Source organism: Opisthocomus hoazin, chromosome 9, assembly GCF_030867145.1.
Source record: "Opisthocomus hoazin isolate bOpiHoa1 chromosome 9, bOpiHoa1.hap1, whole genome shotgun sequence".
Taxonomy (NCBI): domain Eukaryota; kingdom Metazoa; phylum Chordata; class Aves; order Opisthocomiformes; family Opisthocomidae; genus Opisthocomus; species Opisthocomus hoazin.
The window spans coordinates 25,212,281-25,232,001 of NC_134422.1; the positions used below are offsets into that span (position 1 = coordinate 25,212,281).

The 19,721-nt window shown below is 45.2% G+C and overlaps 1 protein-coding gene across 2 annotated transcripts in view; it reads right to left on the reverse strand.

The window, feature by feature from the left end:
* Window positions 1-1,234: 1,234 nt before the first annotated feature.
* CHN1 (chimerin 1) overlaps window positions 1,235-19,721 on the reverse strand; it is a 106,600-nt gene continuing 88,113 nt past the window's right edge. For both annotated transcript variants that reach the window (XM_075429758.1, XM_075429759.1), the window contains exons 8-13: window positions 19,632-19,716; window positions 8,029-8,202; window positions 7,251-7,328; window positions 5,944-6,081; window positions 4,816-4,921; window positions 1,235-2,161 (exon numbers count right to left, since the gene is read on the reverse strand). In XM_075429758.1, the coding sequence (XP_075285873.1) occupies window positions 1,990-2,161; window positions 4,816-4,921; window positions 5,944-6,081; window positions 7,251-7,328; window positions 8,029-8,202; window positions 19,632-19,716 (753 nt within the window). In that variant the 3' untranslated portion in view covers window positions 1,235-1,989. The remainder of the gene's footprint in view (window positions 2,162-4,815; window positions 4,922-5,943; window positions 6,082-7,250; window positions 7,329-8,028; window positions 8,203-19,631; window positions 19,717-19,721) is intronic.

Sequence of the window (19,721 nt, forward strand, 5' to 3'; positions counted from 1 at the left end):
TAGTCAGTCCTTGCCTCCCTAGGGGCAGCTACGCCACTTTTCTGGGACCTGCTATTTCACCCCCACACCGCTCTTCCATCCCCCTCTACTCCAGCTCCCTCACTCAGTCTTGTGCCACGGGGTTCTGCTTTCCTTGATCATTGGACGTTTCCACTGTTCATCAATAAGGCTCCAAAGAATTCCTCAAAAGTTTTGAATGGAATCAGCGTGCCACTTGCCGCTGACCTTCTCTAATGTTAGTATTTCCCCACGCACAAGGCAATGAAGAAGGAGAGCCAGGCAGGGGACGTGGAGACACCCTTCAGTCACAAGCGATGCCGCTGCCTTCCCTGCCGCTCCCGGCTGCAGCAGTGCTGCCAGAAACCCCAACAGGAGGGGGAGCATTTATAGTCAGCAGGATCATAGCACAGAAAATTCTAATAATGCCACATCAAACTCACTGGCAATACCATTTTTGGGGGTCAGAAACAGCAGAAACGAAGAAATTTAACATTTGTAAGGACTGAAAACGATCCCTGTGTGGAACTCCACACACACCCACCCAGGGACAGTGACTCCACGGGGGCAGATGTTTCGGCCATGCTAGAAGCACTCCGGGGGACAGACCACCCACGGATGGAGCGTCTCCATCAGAGCGGCTGCTGCAAGGCTGGCAGCAAGTTATTTTTTTCTGCATTGCTTTACCAGAGAGGACAGAGAAATTGTTCACAAGTTTTGGCCATTTTCCTTTCATGTGGAAGACACGTGCTTGCAGGAGGGGAGGCCAAAGCACTTGCGCCAGTGCCGAAGAACTGCAGAGCAAAGCAAGTGTTCTGCGACGTCCTTCCATTCGGAATTCAGTGGTGTTTCCAGCTATTCGGGGCAGCTACAACTGTGCAATGGTAAACTGCAATTCCAGTTTACATATAGGTAATTACAACAAAATATATATAAAACATGAAGTACTAGATGGCTGGACAATACTTTTTTTGGTTTGTTTATGAGTTCTGAAGCGTTCTTGAGAGGCACCTTGGACAATGAAGAAAGAAACTTTCAAACTGAAGAGCAATTTGTGGGAACCTTAGCAAAATGCCAGGCTCCCAAGCACGTAGATCAGAATGGCCTCGTCAAAACCGCTACAACTCTAACTTGCTTCTTTCTTTAGAGTCAGACGTTCTTCAGGGTTAAAGGGCCAATGTAAAAAATTAAATGAACAGTATTTTTGAAACATGTCCATTAAGTAAAAATAAACAGCTTAGAGTTCTAAAAGCAAAATTTAATAAATTAACATATGCATGCCAGATAAAAATACAAAATTACAATTGAAATAGCAATAATAATAAAGGAACACTGCTCAGCATTGCAGATTTCGCTGCAACCACCATAAAGATCGTGGAGAATTACTTAAAGTAACATTTAAAGTACACATTTTGTTTCTGTTAAAAACAAATTCCTATATGATGAAAAACTGAAAGAAACCCAAGAAGAAATTGGCCCCAAAAGTGGCAGAGAATTGTATGACACGTCAATAAACTGCCAGAGGCTCCATTTCACATAAGTCAGCCTTCTTTTTAGTATAGGAAACCAATTACATAGAACATAAAAGCAAATTCACAACAGGTTTACAGGGAGAAACATGCTGAATTACACTCACAAACTATCCAGAACAAAGATGCTGCACCAGTTCAGTTGTTTTCTTCATGGAATGAGTCTCACCAGAACAGGGAGAACAGGGAGCAAATCATGCAATAGCTTTAGGCTTTTTGTTTTTTATTTTAACATGATAAACACCCAGGATTACTAGTACTGGAAAGTATGTGTTAACCTTTTTCAACATCAGCTGAATGGCACTACAGAAACGACAAAGAGTTCCTTCATTTTTATCCTGAATACATCGAAAGCTCTAGCAAATATGGAATTCAGCGACAAGAGCCATTAAATTACTTCAAAATATTCCTTCATCCATAGAACACTGTTGCTTCCATTTTTATTACAAAACCCCCAAAATATTCAAAATAAAATGTCTTCATTTTTTATAAGCATCTCCACCACAAGTCTCTGATAACGGATGTCATTCAACGCAGCCATCGCATCCAGTTCTGGCGCTCTCATAAGAGTTGGTCCAAAAACAATGCCCAGATTCTCTGCACTCATCAGATTTTCCTTTTCGTGGAGCGTTACTCTGTAAAAAAAGGACAGTGTTTTTGTCAGTCCTTTCATGCCACGCTATGCCTGCATATTGCTTGAAAACCAGGGAAAATGGACAGAAATGTCTGCCTTTCCCCAAAACTCCGGGGAGGCTGCCGCTTCCCGCAGGATACATATAGAGACGTCAGGGGAACCCCTGAGAATCACAGAATCAATGAGGTTGGAAAAGACCTCCAAGATCATCAAGTCCAACCATCAACTCAACACCACCATGCCTGCTAAACCATGCCCTGAGGTGCTGTATCTACACATTTTTTGAACGCCTCCAGGGATGGTGACTCCACCACTTCCCTGGGCAGCCTGTTCCAATGCCTGACCGCTCCTTCAGTAAAGATATTTTTCCTAATATCCAGTCTAAACCTCCCCTGGCACAACTTGAGGCCATGGCCTCTCATCCTATCCTACCAGAGCAGCTGCTGAGTGCCCACGCTATGCGGGTTTACGGGGAGTCACATGTCCCTGTCCTACCACGCACACAGAGCACGTTTACGTGCAGGAGGGATGAGCACTCTGCAGCGAGGGACGGGGCAGAGGGGTAAACTCGAAGAAATCGGACCAATTTCGCTTCCGCTCTTTGCGGCAGTGCCATTCGGAGGCCGTTCCCGTGGGGAGTGGACCATGGTCATTACCAGGTTAGCATTTCTACAGTCACTAGAGACGCGCTGTTGTGCCCACCCAGGTGGGATTCTGCCCCGGTTCCCCGGTGGCATGGCTCCACGCGGTCCTGCTGCTCCTCTCTCGTGCACGCGACGGCAATGGGGGTGAAGCACGTCGCACGCACATCGCATTCCCTGCCTTTAGGCACTACAGGCTGACTGTGCTAAGCTGGACGCCTGGTTCCTCTTCAAGACAAATTATGTCCTGTGGCGTGTACTAGAAAAAAAAGTGAATCATCACTCTGGGGCGGCTTTGACACCACCAGAGTTTCAGGGCAACCCCATCCGCACGGCAGTCTGAGCAGGGCGTCAAGCCCGCGCTCTGGCAGGCCCGCTTCCCCCCTTCCCTCTCCCAGGGTCCCAGACGGCTGCTGAGGAGCCGAGACCCCTGCCCCGGAAAGCCTCCCGCCGCCTGGCTCCTGTCCGCAGGAGGCGATGAAGTGGGGAGGCCACGCTCTGCTGCTCCACGGGAATCCCACCTGCGCAAAGCTGCGGGCTGGGGCAGGTCTGCAGGGCACCCCCAGAAATGTTGCTTGCCCAGGAATTATGCCTACAGGAGAGGCATCCTCTGCCAGGTCCCTGCTGCCCAGCCATGATGGGCTCCGGGTCTTTGGCATATAAAAAAAATATTTCAAGATTTTTCCCCCTTTTTTCCCTTTCTGCCTTAATTTTTATTTTAAAACAAGTCAGACTGATGTTTCCAAGCTGCTGCATCTTCAGTCTGTAATTATTCCGGACAAAGGAGCTGTGTCTGACTACTTGAATTCAGCTGCAAGACAACAGCCTGTTGAGCACCACAGCTCTTTTCGCAAATGGATTAAAAGGAAGTTTAAAAATGCGTGAATTTTGTCACCCTTCTAGCTTATCACTCACAGCAGAAATACATGTGCCAAAGCAACTTGCTAACTAGAGCTGCAACAGCCACTCTTGAACAGGGTAAGGAAAAAGGAACTTCACACTTCGCAAGCAGTGAGGTGGGTTTTTTGTTCCCACATCTCTCTTCCTTGTCTCTGTTCTAAAACATCCATTAGAAATGCCGTTGAAATAAATGGACAAATCAGGCAGAAACCCTGTAGCTGAATTTTGCCTGAGGCACTCAGCAGTGTCAACATATTCCTGCTTGTAGAAGAACTATAAAAGGAAAAAAGCAGGAGAGCTGAGAATAAAGTATTTTTCTGAGGAAAGGGAATGGCTCTTATATATTGACAGTAAGTTCACATGACTTGAGAAACTAAAATGGATGCCCTAATGTGCCCACTGGCTTTTTTCCCTGCTCTCCTGAAAGAAACAGAACCTGTGCTGTTGTACTGGATATTCACCCGTCAGCCTCTCGCTAACAATTTTTCAGCCTATCGACCAACTCCAATCACGCCTTCGGGAGCAGGAGAAACCTCAGACTTCACGCTCCCACGGTTTTGAGAAGGCAGTGGGTGGAACACGGGGCTCCACGCTGGCGAGGAGCGGCTGGCAGACCTCACCAGGCGTGTGGCTGGAGGGCCGATTAACACTTTGCCTAACTGGCGTCAGCTCAGCCCAGTGTGAGCCATCTTCTTTAGGGTGCCAGGGATGACCAGGGCAGACGAGACTTCACGTAAAAAGACCTCAGTCTTTAGCCATTACGCTGTACTAGTTCCTTGCCCAGGGAGTGACTTCTTACTCCCAGAGGTACAAACAGCTTTTTCACCATAAATATTCACTGTAACCTTAAATATAGAGCAAACTTGTTAGGCAGATGACTTCTGTGCTTCAAAACGGTGGGGTTCTTTTTTAGTTATTTCCTTTAAGTGCTTTGCAAGTGCTTTAAGTGGCATAAACCCCAGTGTTTGGGTATTTGCTGTAGTGCAGACTATCATTGCCCGCCACAGTCCATCCCCAGGATTTGGTGGGCCTTGTCCAAATTTTCTGGAGGTTCTAACACAGACTTTGCTAAAAATGAGTTCAGCTCAGTGTTCTTTCCACCTAGCCCCCCTACCTCTTCAGATGTGCCATGAGATACCGTAGCGTTTCACAGTGTGCTGGCGGGAGCAGTTTCAGCGCCTCATGGAGAATTTCCAGCTGTTCATCCGGATCGGTGGTTTCTGAAACACAGATGTTCAACTGTCACCACACGTACAGCCAGAACTCACACACAGAAGGACAACGGTGGTGGCCTGCAGAGAAGATAGGGTCTCACAGCTCTGCTGGATTACTGATTTCCAGAACCTACCCAAACCGCATAGCAGAGGATTTGCCTGTCCAAAGGGACACTTAGAGCACCACCAGGATTTGACTGGTTTTGGACAAAGAAAACTCTCCAACGCAGACTGCACGCCACCAAAAGATTCCCTGTAGCCTACTAAAAAAAATTCCCCTGGCAATCCTTGCTGACTGGACTAGTTTTGCACAAATAATTTACAGGTGCAACCCTGGGACAGCAGAAGGTACCAGGAACTGTGCCACCAGCATCTTTGCTGCGTCCACACTACTTGGAAAGAGCCTTCTCCAGAGGAGCGGCCAGGCCAGCGCCCAGCCCTTGTTTCCCACCGACGGCTACACCTTCCCGGGTGCGGCTGGTGTGACTGCGACACTGCAGAGATGCTTCAGGCAGCCAGGATGCTTGGGAGAGATGTTCCAAGCTGGGCTTGCCACCGTGCCTGCAGACTCACTGTCTGCAAGGCCAGCCTTGAAGGTGGCCTTAGGATGAGAGCTTATGAGCTTATGAAAACACTCCGAATGGACACTTCTAGAAACAAACGATTTATTATCTTATTTCTAAATGTTTTCACTAACCACCTTCTCTCCAGCAACATAAACCCAACAGACTTTAAATGTCACTGTACCAGAGACTCATGCAACACATACAAAGCGATGTCATCCATAACATGCGACAAAAAGGAAGCATTCCTGGTGACAAAGGCAAAGCAAAATGTAACCGCGATCACACGGCACCACACAGACATGTCCTAAGGTGCAGGACACTTTTACTCCTGCAATCCTTACTAAATAGGGCATGCAGGGCAAGAGCTGATGGGACAGCTATTAAATGAGTAGGCGAGTACTGCACAAAAAGGAGAAGAAAAGGTTGAGAATGAAAACCAGGGGCAAAATGCGTTCTACTTACTTGCAGACTCTATAAACTTTGGGTAGGCATCATATGTGATGAGTGGAATTGGCAAATCCCTGAAGTACAGTTTAAGTGCACCAGTGATAATATTGATATCTTCATACATATTCACAGAAATATCAGCTTTTTCCCCATCTGTGTGGAGAAGGCACTGACATTAAAAGCTTGGAAACGTAAACAGATGTAAATCAGCATTCAAAATAAAAACAGTAACTTGCTTAAGCAAACATTACTAAAAAGGACACAACTACAGATTTTGGCTTTTATAGGCAAAACAGAGAGTTACTGGGCTGTGAAGTTCAGAATTTCAGGATGAAAACCTCAACATTTTATAAAGAAACCTATCCTTTCTTGGTTCCAAATGATTACAAAAAATGCAAGGTTTTTTTTTGGGAAAAAACCTGCCTGCCTGATCTAGCAGTATCTATCTGGTAGAAATGTGTGGAAGTTTAGCTATTCCTGAACACGCTGCGCTGCCAAACAACACATTTGTCAGCACTGAATAAGAAATCAGGGGAGTCTGGGAAAAAAAGTGAAAGAAAGAAAATCAACTTAATCCATAGCCTCCTCATTTTATAGGAAAAACATGTGTTCACCATTTAGCTATAGCATACTACCTACTCCTGACCGCAGCGGCCACAGATCCAGATCTTGGCTTCCCCAGTGCATCCCCGCCCTGCTAACGCTGCAGAGGAGGCAGATGTTGTCTGAATAGGTCCAGTCCTCCAGAGAAACAGGAGAGAGAGTTTCCAGCATGGATTTTGGCCTTGATTTCTACCGGGACAGGGGGACTGCAGCTGGAAAGCCTTTAATTTTCCCACTGCCTTTTCTCAGAGAGAAGAGTTCATTCTCAGTGACCTTCTTTTAGACTGTAATAATTCAGACTTTGCTTGCACTATTGTATTCATCTTATTATTTTGGAGCTTTCATCCAGAAAGGTGGATTTAAGTTGCACAGCCCTCTTCAGGCTCGCCCTACTACTCGCCCTCTATCCCTCCCCCATCCCCCTGAGCGTAATCGTACTTCCAAACTAGGGCAGTAGATCAGAAAGTTTTGCCCTTTCCTATGCACGTCATTACTGAAGCACAGATACTGATGGAAGGAGAAAAGTAGATTTTGGTAACACAGGCCAAAGTGAAGCCGATACGCTTTTCCTGTGGGGAGGCTCCCCTTTCGCGAGCACAGGCGCCAGAATCCCTCAGCCCACTGAGGCAGTGGAGCATGAGGCAGAGAGCAGCTGTGCAGAAAAACTGCATATATTTAATACATCAGCACAAAGTTCCAGCATGCAGTAAAGACTGTACCTCTGTCAAACGCCATTTTGACATCTTCGATAAGATCACTAAATCCTGAGACTCTGTATAGTCCTTCAGAATTAAGACCTGCAACAAACAATTTAACAAGATTAAAATTAGTCTTCATTTTACAGTTTCCTTCTACCCAGTTCTTCCTTTGCCAGCTTTTTCATTTAAGGCAGAAAAAGCAGACATGTTTTAAAAACCTTATCAGGCTTTTCTTTCAGAATGAAATCTTATCCTGGCCTTTTAACCCTGACCCTTGCATTAGCTGCCTTATTATATCAGCACTAAATTATGTTTACGCAAACGATTTCAGAGCTGAAGAAACATTAAACCAATTACTACTGATCTAAAAATAACTGAGATTAGCATACTTGATGTTCAGACATTATTTAAGAGTACTTTATTTCTAGAAAAGGATACTTAGTGTGGGCTAGGGGAACTAGCAAGAGAAAACACATCAATGCTAACTGCCTTTGTTTTAGCACATTCACTTATTTTTTCTAGTAAAATATATTACTGGAAAGATAGCTGCCAATATATAACTATAAAGCAGTAATTGTCCCTTAAGCAATTTCTACCAGAATCTATAAAAATTATAAATGGGTATGAACCATGAAATAATGCAAAGTATAATATTAGCTGTGCAGGGTAATTGGCAGTCATAAAATGTCTTGTGCATATCTGTTGTGAGCAATCATACATTCAGCAGAAACCCAGATGACCCAGATCAATCTAAACGGATTATCAGTAAAGCCACGCAGGTCCATTAACTGTGCCTTACCTCTAGATTCAATTTCCCTAATGCACATATCTACTACCATTGGTCTCTTCGTGAAGTGTGCTTTTACTAGCGTCGTAAGGTCACAGCTGTACACCTTTTTGACATGCTTCAGGTCTGGCTTGCAGTCATTTGGGACCATCTTGGAACACTGCTTGTGCACATTTAAACCACAATCTGAGAGAAAAATGAGAAGATGATTAGGCTGGTGTTTGGTGGAAATGTATCCCCAGGTCAGTACTGTGACGTACGTATGGCCGCAGCTCGCAACTACTACTTCTGCTGAGACCCCTTAACCATCAGATGCGTGAGGCAGGGACAGACCTGCAGCCAGGCAGATTTTCTACCCAAGACAATTCTTCTCTCCCTAGAAGACTGAACACAAAGCGACAAACTTTCCCTATGGCTTTTCCAATCAGGATCTAACGGTTGATTATGCTCCCCACCGCTATCGCATACATTGCTACCACGGTCTAAACTTCCTTCCCAGGTTGCTGCGGATTTCCTAACACTTACAGTTCTAACGTAGAGCTGAGCTGTGGCGCTTGGGATACCTCCCAGGGTGACCGAGGCAGATGGAGACTGGGTCTCGGGAGGCCACAACCCCTCTGCAGCGCACGCTGGCAAGGCAGCCCTGAGACCCGACCCGCTTTGGGGACCCCTGTGCTCTCGCCAGGCATGGCAGCCCCTGCTCCGCGTGGCAAGCGACAGGGCCCACTCCCCAGCTCGGAGGGGAGCTGAAAACCAGACTCGGGGCTCACCGAGCTGCTTGGTGGTTTCTTGCTACCGTGCAGCTTACAAAGGACTTTGCTAAGGCACAGCCGCCGCAATTCTGAGGCCGTTTCACAGAGTGCTTCTGACACAAAGTGCTGGCAGGTACCAAACCAATTCTATTTACTTTAAAAATTACTTCAGAAAAATTTGGTTTTTTTAAAAAAACATAAACCTTCACAGCTTTATTGTAAACATACCAAGAATGAGATTTAGTTTAAGTGAAACTTAATTGAAATCAGGTTACAGAAGAATATTTGTTCTGCTCAAAACCACTCAAAACATCAAGCTCAGGGTTTGGGGAAAAAAATCTTGGAAAACACCACCCATCGTACAGAGCAGCTGGGCAGATCAGTACAGCCCCCTCCCCTTAAGCTAAGCACACGCTGCAAATCACACTACCAAGCAGCCTCCTGCGCTGCCCAAGGCAGCCCCAGTGACTCCATTTTCACTGCTGTTCCTCCCATTTTGCAACGGAGACCCACGGGTGCCTGCAAGCAAGCAGCAACCAGTACGAAGGGCGGCACATCACATCCAGGGCGTCTGCCACACACTCGGCTTACACCGAGACTCCAGCTCTGCAAGCATTTCTCTACCTCACTGCATTGCCATACGGAGTCCCCTGGGTTTCTGCGGAATTACAGGATTTAGGAACTTGAAGGATCAATGCCTCGAGGAAAGCCTGTACTTTCTCTGCAGCTGCAGTACTGAGTATCTGTCTATGTAGATTCCCTTTGTACTTCATTCCTGCCGATTTTGCCAATACTTGTATCTCATTAATGCTCCATAGGTTGACGTTGTTCTTTCCAAAACAGTAAATGCCAGAATTCATCGCTAAGTTTAATTTCCACTGCATCAGCTGCAACCTGCTGCTGAAGTCACTTTTTTTACTTAACAGGCACCCAGCTTTGTTTACTTGGGATCCTCTGTAATCTCTGGCTGCAATTACAGTTCAGCATGTCACCTTCAATCAGTCAAAACTCACACAGCCCCTGATTCAGATGAAATGCCTGATTAAAACTCTCTTGAGCGATTTCTGTGCAGCAGGGAGTCCCCTCCTTCAAAGGAGCGGCTGACGTGCGAGACAGGGCGCTGCGAATGCTGGATTTCCCACCTGGCTGTGATTTTGTGCTGCGAACCCCACCTTGGGCAAAGCCACGCACCGCAACGACCGGCCCCTGCAAATCAGCCGTGCTGGCCGGGGCACCACGGGGCCCACCATGGCCAACCTGGCAGCTCGCTGCGACCCACGGCTGTCTCCAGGGCTCGCCCCTGCAGCTGCACATCACAGCTGGCTGCCCTGGAGCCCCGGGCCATGGCGGTTCAGCCGCTGTCCCCCCTGGGGTGGGGAAGTTCAGCTCGGTCACTCGGGTTCCTTCAGCGTTTGCTCAGTTGCCCCACTTGCGACAGAGGAAACAGGAACCGCCGAAGCACTTGCTTTCACTCCAGCACTCATTTAAACCCCACATTTAACCAAATGCTCTAAGGCCCCTAATTGAAAGGCACGTGACCACACCACCTCTCCACGCACAGCGTCTACCCTGCCTGCGGTTCTGCGGCGTGCAACGAAAAAACTCCGAGCACGCCAGCCCTTGCAGGCAAGGGGAGCTCCACCGACGCTTCAAATATCTATCACCAGTGCTACACTTTGAACTTTGAAAAACCAGGTCCCTCTGTGCTCAAATTCATTGGAAATGTGTGACCTGAACCCTTTCGTGTCTTGGTGTTTCAGCTGTGACATGGGAAGGAGAAGCTGTTCTTGCCTCGTCTGGGTCTTGGAGAAACAAATTCATGAACTGTTTGTGGAAATGCAGAGGAAAAATTACTCATCTTCGGTGTAAGCTTTGAATACTGTGCACCGTTTGTAAGACCAGCACTTTTAACAGTAAGAAGACAAAATGCTGAACATGTGCTACTAAGCAAGTAACATCCATTCTGCTTTGAGAATAAAGATGAAGTTGTGGAATAAAAATAGTAAGTAGTCAAATAATCAGAGGCAATGTCTTAACACACACACACACAGAAGGGAAGCAAATTAAGATCACATCGGAAATCTTAGTTCTTGGTTTCCTTTATTTTCAAATCTTAACTTTGCAATAATAGTATTTACAAATCCAAATATAATTATTATACACAGAACTCCTAAAACTGCTGCAAGAATCGCCTGTTCCAACATGCGAGAAATGCTCTAGTATGTCTGTCAAACATGATGTCTACAGGACTGGAACGGCAGCGTCTCACTCATGACGACTCACTAGTGATTTTTTGAGTGCAAACTAGCTGCTTCACACAGACAGCACCACAGCTCAGAGCTCTGTTTATGGGAATCCAGGGATAACTAAGACAAAAATGTACAAAAAAGGAAAAACATGCTTCCTGGTATCTTGTACTTGACTTAAAACAATTATCGCATTCACTGAGATCATCCCGATTATATTAATGTACAATAAAGTTTCATTTCATTAAAATGCCTAACTTACAGAGATGTTTCCGATGTGAAAATCTTGCTTCTGAAAATAATTGTGTTATTGCTAATCACACAGATTCAAATGGGCTTTGGATCTGACCTCATTAATATCAGAATAATAATTACAAATGCACAAGTCAACTTCTCTCCTCTCTCGTTTGTTCTTCCTTTGCATTTGATTAGACTTTACGCACCAGCCCACTGCTTAAGGGCTTACAAACACTCCAGAGAAACATTTAAAACCTAGAAATATTTCAGATACTTCATGCTTAGAAAACGCACGAGCACTACATTCAATATTATTCGGCTGTGTGGTACCCTTCTAACAGTCAAGGCTCTTTGCCTCTTATGTGAGCGTAGGAGAGCGCCTGACTTTGGCAATTCCACATCAATAAATACCTCTAGGAGACTTCAGTGAATTTGCAACAGAAAAAATGTATTTTTTCCAATAAAGAAGCTGCTACTCACCAACACTGTGCTTCCTACTAGGCGAGCCCCCCTCCCCAGCCAAAAATACTTCATGAAAGGCAGAACAGCCATGTCTCGGTCACTAGTCTCTGGTGAAGTGCGTAACTTAGGATGAAATCATGCTAACTCCAAAATGGTAAGGGGCTCAATGGCAGGAGGTCAGCCCTCCTCTCCACAGAGCACTGGGAATATGCCAGCCTTACACTCTATGCACAGCTTACTTGTTAGTACTAAAAGATAGGAATTATGCTGCAAATCACATATTATTAAATGAAAATCTCTTCTGTTCTCACTGCAGATGCTTCATGAAAGCTTCAAGCCCCATTATTTTAGAATCAACTAGGAAGGAACAAGAAAGCTGTGTCCTGAATGTGTGTGCCGCCACGTGGTGAAGCTTTGGGACCGCGTGCCTTAGTCACACGAGCTTCATGATTTGGTGGTGTTTGTTAAAACCAAGAGGATTAATTTGATTTCAAATTTAGGGTCCATATACTTTTGGTTATATAAAAACAAATCCAGAATTGCTAAGTTCGCGTTAGCAGCTTTACTCTGGATCTAAAGTAACCAGGAGCCTTATCCATTTCTTAGAGAAGTTCATCAGAGCTTATTTGCTGGCTGGATATACCAACTGGAGAGGAGCTCAAGAAAAATGCCCCTAAAAAGCACTCTATCTGCTGATAAATCCTACAATAATACTGGACAGACTTAGAAGATGCAGTCATGATCCTCTGCAGGTCAACAGGAAAACCTCTGCTGACTTCAGTTAACCAGAATTTTACCTTATACAGAGATGATTTCTTATGACTACAATTGAAAGTCACGCTTATTATTCCTTTTTTATAGTGCCATCAAACTGTGGCCACCTTTCAAATAGACCAAATGTGACAAAAAAAAGTGCAGTCATAACTTCAAGAATTTATAGGAAGTTTGGAAATTTGGTGGGGGGGAGGTGCTAGGGGGAAAGATTAATTTTAGATGACAAGTTTAAAAGTCTGTGATAAGCTGCCCTGACTCTAACAGAATATTGATCTAGGAGTTCAGGTTGGCTGTGACATTACTTCTATGAGAGGTATTAAATTTAAAACCAGCCTGGCAATACTTTCCTATGATGCCTAGAAAAAGGTCTTGTAATGTTTCAGAAACGGCTAATACTGATGTAAGTCCACTGGGCTGAGAGAACAAATAACGTGCTCATATTAATGTATGTGCAGAACCAAAAGATACATGTACGTTAATACCACCCCATGAGCACCCACTACAAATATTTGCAGAGACTAAAATATACTGAGCTGTTGCTTTTTGTTATACTGCTGATTTGATTTTAGTCAGTTTTAGACTTCCTTTGGTTTATGATTCACTGGCTACCGTGGCTGCTGATCACGCTCCCTTGGAATGATACTGTATGCTACATACATCACTCTGATCATATTTTTGAATTATCCCAAAGAAAATTTACACATTTTGTCACTCTGAGGAGCAGCTTTAAGAGCTAAAAGGTAGATTTACTTTACCTGCAAAGAGTTCTGCAAAATGCCTCAGAGCTTTACGGTAAGTGTGGGAGGGTGGGTTGTTGCCTTGGACAGGGCAACACCCGCACCTTTGGTCAGCCACGGGCAAGGACGATGGGTTCTACACAAGCACAAAGCATCGGCATCATTGCTTTTGCGAGGGTGAAAAGGTTAGAAAGGCATTTGCTTTCATGTATCAATCATGAGCGAGTAGCTTTCCTTTAATAATTTAATGCCCTTTTCTGCAGCAGAGGAAGCAATGTTTTCTGTTCCCTTGGACGCAGTGTGTGCATGTGAACATAGCAACCCCACCGGCCCTGCAGACTGTGCTTTGTGCTTCCCAGCACCAGGCAGGGGGCGGGGTGGGGGGTGCTGTGAAGGTCTGCCCTCCTCCTCCTCCTCAGCAGAGCTCTTCCAGCCCCGGCAGCAGCTCTGGAGCCGATACACTGCCTTATGCATGCGCCATTTCTTAATGTGCAATGCACATCTGCAAGCAACCTCGGTCCCACCAGAGTCTTAAGCCACTTCATTAAGCAGCGCCACGGCAAAAACTGCTTCCAAACATACGTGTACGCTCCCCCAAACCTGGTATCATCCGTACTACTGTATCCTGCACTATAGGGTACAATATTCTTTAGGAAGTAATTTCTAGAGGGCAGCTAGTTACGGCAACGAAATTACCTAATACTACAGAAAAATCAGGGCTTATGAAATAAAAAGAAAAAAAGCCCATCAAACAAGCCAATCCCCCCCTACCCCAAACCAAAAGAATACACATCTGTGCCTCCAAAAGCTGTTGGAAAACACAGGTGAAATATTATTTCAGCAGCACGTTTGCTGGCGATGGCTTGATTTTATGAAGTTTTGAAAGATCAGTTTGTTCGAACAACTTCCCTGGCTCCCTGCCACGACACCTGCCTACCTCCTCGACAGCTCCCCTGATGGGCAGCTGGCTTGCTCCACGCTTCCAGGTCTGCGTGGGCTTGGAGATAAAGCCGCTTTAGGACTCACAGTTTCAAGAATACAGAGCTCCAGAATAGCTTCCCCATGGGAACGGCTCTGAAGCAAGGCTCCGCTGCCTGATTAGCATTTCAAAATTTTGGAGCTCATTCCTCGCAGGACCACCCCCAGATGCTGAGCTGATGGACAGTGTGTCAGGCAGTGTGCATCTCCTCCAACAGCATCCCCACTTGCCCGAGGTGGGCAGGGACTGCTCTCCAAACAGCCCCCTTCCCACAGCCCTCACCTCTGTGGCTTGGCTTTGCTCCTGCTCCATTTTCGGGCTGACTGTCTGTGCCCTCCACGGTCAGGGAAACCAGCAGAATCTACATGCACATCTCAGAAGAAGGCTGGATGCGTTTTTAAGGTGCAGGCATGAGCAGAATGGGAGCTTATCATGACCAAGGCACACAAAATACCTCAAGAGTGGGCAACACAATGAGCACACCTGGCCTCCCCCTTTGCGACTTACTGTCACAAGAGCATCAGCATTCTTCCAGGCACTACAAGCACGAGCACTGTGCCTGCACAACTAATGCCTGAGAACAGGCAGGATCCTTCGTGGTCTCCTTCATTCTTCCATGCCAGCAGAGCAACACAGGGCTGTCCAACACAAGGGATTTAATAGCAAGGCAAAACGAAACAGCAAAGGAAATGGCACAGTCGTATGTTTTTCAGTTGTTGGAGAAGGAAACTGATGAAATCGGGAAATTAAACACCTAAGCAGTAGAACAATCCTGCTTTGAGACGGTACTTTTCAGTTTTCTGAAGATGAACTCCTGGGACGTACTGCAGTCAGGGCAGGCAACAATACTGCTTGGGCTCAGCTGGTGGCAGCTGGCTGCCCCCGTGCTGGTGGTTCAGCTGCAAGTTTATTACTATCAGCTCTTCAGAGAGAAGTTACCTACTCCAAGAGAAACAAAAGATAGGCAACTGCTACACAGGTGGCAGGCCGAGACAGTTCAGAGCAAATCCATCAAGGCAGCAGAAATGGTGCTTCATCTACGGCCTCAGAGGGTGGTGCTGCCTGATGTTAAAAGAAGCAGCTCAAAACCGTATAAATCTAATGAAATGCAGCCAAAAAAATAGTATCTTTCCTTTAAGATAAGCTAATTAATGCTCTTAAACCAGCCTATTCCGAGAAAATCTTCTGATTAAACACTTGCTCTTTAAGAACCACAAGAAAACAGGTAAGGAGGAAGGAGCAGATTACACTGTAACTTAAACAGCTCTGATGGGCTGCGGAAGGGGACAGGACACACGCAGCAGCTTGACAAATCTGCTAGTCTGCTTGGGTGGTGCACTAACAGCATCATTAACACCACGCTCTAGTCTCTGGTAACACACACTATTCTCCATTAATGCTACCAGGTGTTGTGGTTTGAATCATTCGTAAAATGAACTCCCTGGTGCTGATCTGCAGATTTTCTTTGGATATTGTTATAGCTTCTCTCCTGAACAAATTCTGGGCAATGGGATGAGCCCAGTGAACAGAGGGGAGCCTTACATAGGAGGAATGTCATTAAGAATACATTTTTTTTTTTAATTTCATGCACTGGATTTTGAGCTGGGGTAAACTCTTAGGTCTTCATTAGCTTCTGCTGAGCTTTAATGTTTACACAAGCTGGTGGCATTATAATTTCAAACACTTCTTCAGTCATTTCTACTTATGGCAAAAGCCTGCAGGAAAGCATGCTGGAGATGGAGCATGCCGTCAAAAAAGGCAGATTCCTTGCATACAGATGAGTTTTCATCTCACAAAAACTTTACGGGCCTGTGGCTAGGATGCAAAAAAGGAAGCACAACTCTCCAAAGCTTAGTATGCTTAGTATAAGGATTCACTCTAAGGAAGCAAATCTGTCTTTAAAGAAGTTGATGAAATAAAGATAAAACTTGGGAGAACAACATTTAAGGAAAAAACTTGTTCCTGTTCTGCTGAATATATCTCCAGCAGAAGTCAGACTAAGTCCACCAATTCATTTCCTAGAGGATCCAAATCCTGGACATGACCCTAAATCTTAATTTTGGAAGACCATAAAGTTTTCCCATGTTTCCTGAAAGCTTTGTAGTCAAGACGACAGCCAACATCTTAGTTCAAGCAATAACCACCCTTTAGGTGGCACAGTGCCTACATTTACCTCTCATCTTTATGGAAGGAAAAGACATACTCCTCCTTCTCTGTCTGCCTTAAAACCTGAACAAGGATAAGCTAGGGAGAACCCCTCTTCCAGGAGTCAATCATACAGGACTGTACCTGACAAGATACTGAAGACACTCAAAGCTGTCTTTTGGCAGAGGGGGACACATTCAGTCACGCTGGACTGCAACAAAGCATGAGGCAAAGCAGCTCAAGTTGCTAAGGCATCCTTGCTGGTTGCTATGGCATGTGTACTGTTATGAATGTTTGGTTCTGGTTTATTGCTTTTCAAAGGATTGGCTTAGCTTGTGTAACATAAACTAATCTATTAGCCCTTAGAAATAAGCTCCACTTTTTCCTTTGGCTCCTCCTCCTCTCATCTGAAATGGGTGACATTTATCTTTGTTGTCCAGTCTTGGACCGTTTTGCACTTCTCTTCTTGCACATTTTTGTGCTTCTGCAAAGCAGAGGATTTAAAATGGTTGAGAGTAACCCATGCAGTAATCCATTTGTATTTATTATCACTTCTGTACAGCAAATAAGAGTCCTCCTGAGATGTGCAACAGTTTGCTATAAAAAGCAAATGCTTTAAAAAGTATAAAATTACATATGATCAGTGCAGTTTTGCTCATAGGTATTTTCAATAAAATGATTATACAGACCACCAAACAGATTTTGTGGATTTCCCTGGAGTGACACTGAACCCCATCTGAACGCAAGTGGGCTGCCTCCCGCTAAAAGCTGTCATTTTTCTGAGGTACAAACCCATTCTGAAAAGCAATGGCATCATGTGGCTCCTTGTTTATTGTGCCTCATTGTTTCCATATAAAAACAGCTCAGTTCAGAAGCAAAAAGATTATGTTTTTTTTAAAAAAAACATCCTAAGATCCATGTAAACTCAGCCAATCTCACGGCACTCGAGCCTGAGCTCTTCCACACATGATGACAGTGGTTATACAGGTCCTCACTACACCTGCGTGCATCCCCCATTTCCCTCCGACAGGCCCACGTCTGTACAGTTGCTTCCACCTCCGTGGGGCTCTGTCTGGAGCCCCTCTCCTCTGCCTAGCCACTGACTTGATATGAAATTTATGAGAATAAAATCATCTGGGAAGCCCCTAGCTCTCTGTCAGCTACCGCTGAGGTTGGCCAGTGGCTGCAAGCTTGCCTCGCGGCGAGGGGAGGAGAAGTGAGGTGGGCTGGCTGCGTCCCATGCCCACGGGAACGCCGGGCCCTCCTGCTCCTCAGCCCCACGCAAGCCACTGGCAGCAGCCAGGCCGGCCAGGCTGAGCCCTCACCATGGCATGGCTCCCCGGCACAGCTCCGCTCCCGCTCCCCCATGCGCCCCGGCTGACAATGCTGCTCATGCCAGCTTGCCCCGCATGCCCAGCAACCCCCCCTTGCCCCAACGCCTCGCTGACGCTTCAGCAAGTGTGGTCATACAACGTGGGATTTTAAAATATAAATAAGATCACTGAAATTACTGGAAGCTACCAACACCAGTACGAAACCTTACACAAGACAGAAAGCCCTAATTATAGTTTCTGAACCTATGAAGTCATCTAATACACATATGCTCCTCTACACTGCAAGGAGAAAAAATGGAGACACGCAGTACTTATTACCATCCTCATAAGAAAGAAAGAAAACCAGACTTTGGAAGCTTTTGGAAACTCGTAATTTAGACAAATCTGCATAAAACCAGAAAATCAGCTCTACTTTATTTATTTTTAAAGAGGTGATACAAAATCATGAGCACTTCGGGTATAATTATAAAAGCAATATTATTTGTTCGTTCCACAGTGCCATGTAGCATTGTGAGCCTTCATAGTGTTTGTTTTTATTGATTTTCTGGATCAAAGTTACTTAACCTAAATCTGAAAACACATGATATTTCTTCTAAATGCCAAAAATGAGGAATCTACTTCAGGCGAGGAAGGAAGATGGCACACTTACTGGCACACGTGTCACCAGCAAATGACTACTTCAATCAGAAAACAAGAACAAAATCAGGCTTCTTCTTTCTCTTCTAGCACTGTACACCCTATGCAAAATCAACAGCCATAAAAAGTACTAACAATCTTCATGCATATGTGAAGGACGTGGCTGCAACCATAAATAGTTAGGGGGAAAAAATACTGAGAAAGCAAACACCATTTTTACTGAATAATTTCTTAAAAGAGAACTGCATTCTCTAATACATCTTGGACAATGCAGAGCCTATTGGTAATGACAGAATATTGTACTCAATTATGGGGGAAGGATTTTAAAATATTTCAACCCTATTTGGCTATAAATTATTTTAACTTTTACATTATTTTGCAGTTCCGTGATAAAAAGCCTTCTTATTTGCTTGAGACAAGACTTCAGAAAGCTTTAGACAGAGCAGTTTTTCTTAAATTAGCTTGAAAATTCAGTTTCCAGGGCAACATACGCAGGTCTTCATGCATCAACATTTCTTTGCACCATTTTTATAAATGTGGTTGCTTGCTAGAATGTGATAAAATACTTTTTAAATACAGTAAACTATTTTGATCACTTTGATCCTTTTTCTTTCGCCTTTGCAAACAGCTGACTATTCTTTCTTTTCAGGAGAATTATATCAATAAAACTGTCAAATTGTTTGACTTCAGAGAAGCTTTATCCCAGAAAAGCCTGCAGTGACATCCATGCGTGTAATACCTTTCTACCAGTACTTGCCTGTTTATGTAACATTTCAGTATGCATCCCTTACTCATTGTCCCTTTTCTTACTCTCCTTCAACTTTGTAAGTAGGAGACATGACTTAGGGTCCACGGCACGCTGAGAGTCTGCTGGCTTGTACGTTAAAATTAACCTGAATGCCTGTTCCACAGCAGCAATGTGAAACTTCCTGATTGCCCACCTTGCACATCGAGACCCTCAGCGAGTTCCTCACACCTGCCAATAAATACAAGTACTACTAAAGAAATACAGTTAACCACGCATCTACCTATTTTCTTCTCCATTCTAAAAGGGGGGGGGGATTAAATCCCTTAATGATGATTATCGTTTCCCCTGCACGTGTGCCTGAGAGGCACTCCGCATCACTGCAGTGATGCTACTGAAACAGGTACCTGAAGCCACCAGCAGCAGGCTGTGCATGTTTCCTCCTTCGACTTTAACAGGGGTCAGATCAGCCCCTTGCTGCCGCACGGCATCACAGTGGAGCGGGCAGCACGTTAAATAGTTACCACATCAGGACTGTCTTAGGAAAAGAAGACTGAATGACCGTTACCTGCACATTTTACTCCCTGAGCAATGAGGCCCCACATAAAGTTGGCGCAGTATTCACACCAGTGCGGGCCCCTGAACGTGTGCACCTGCA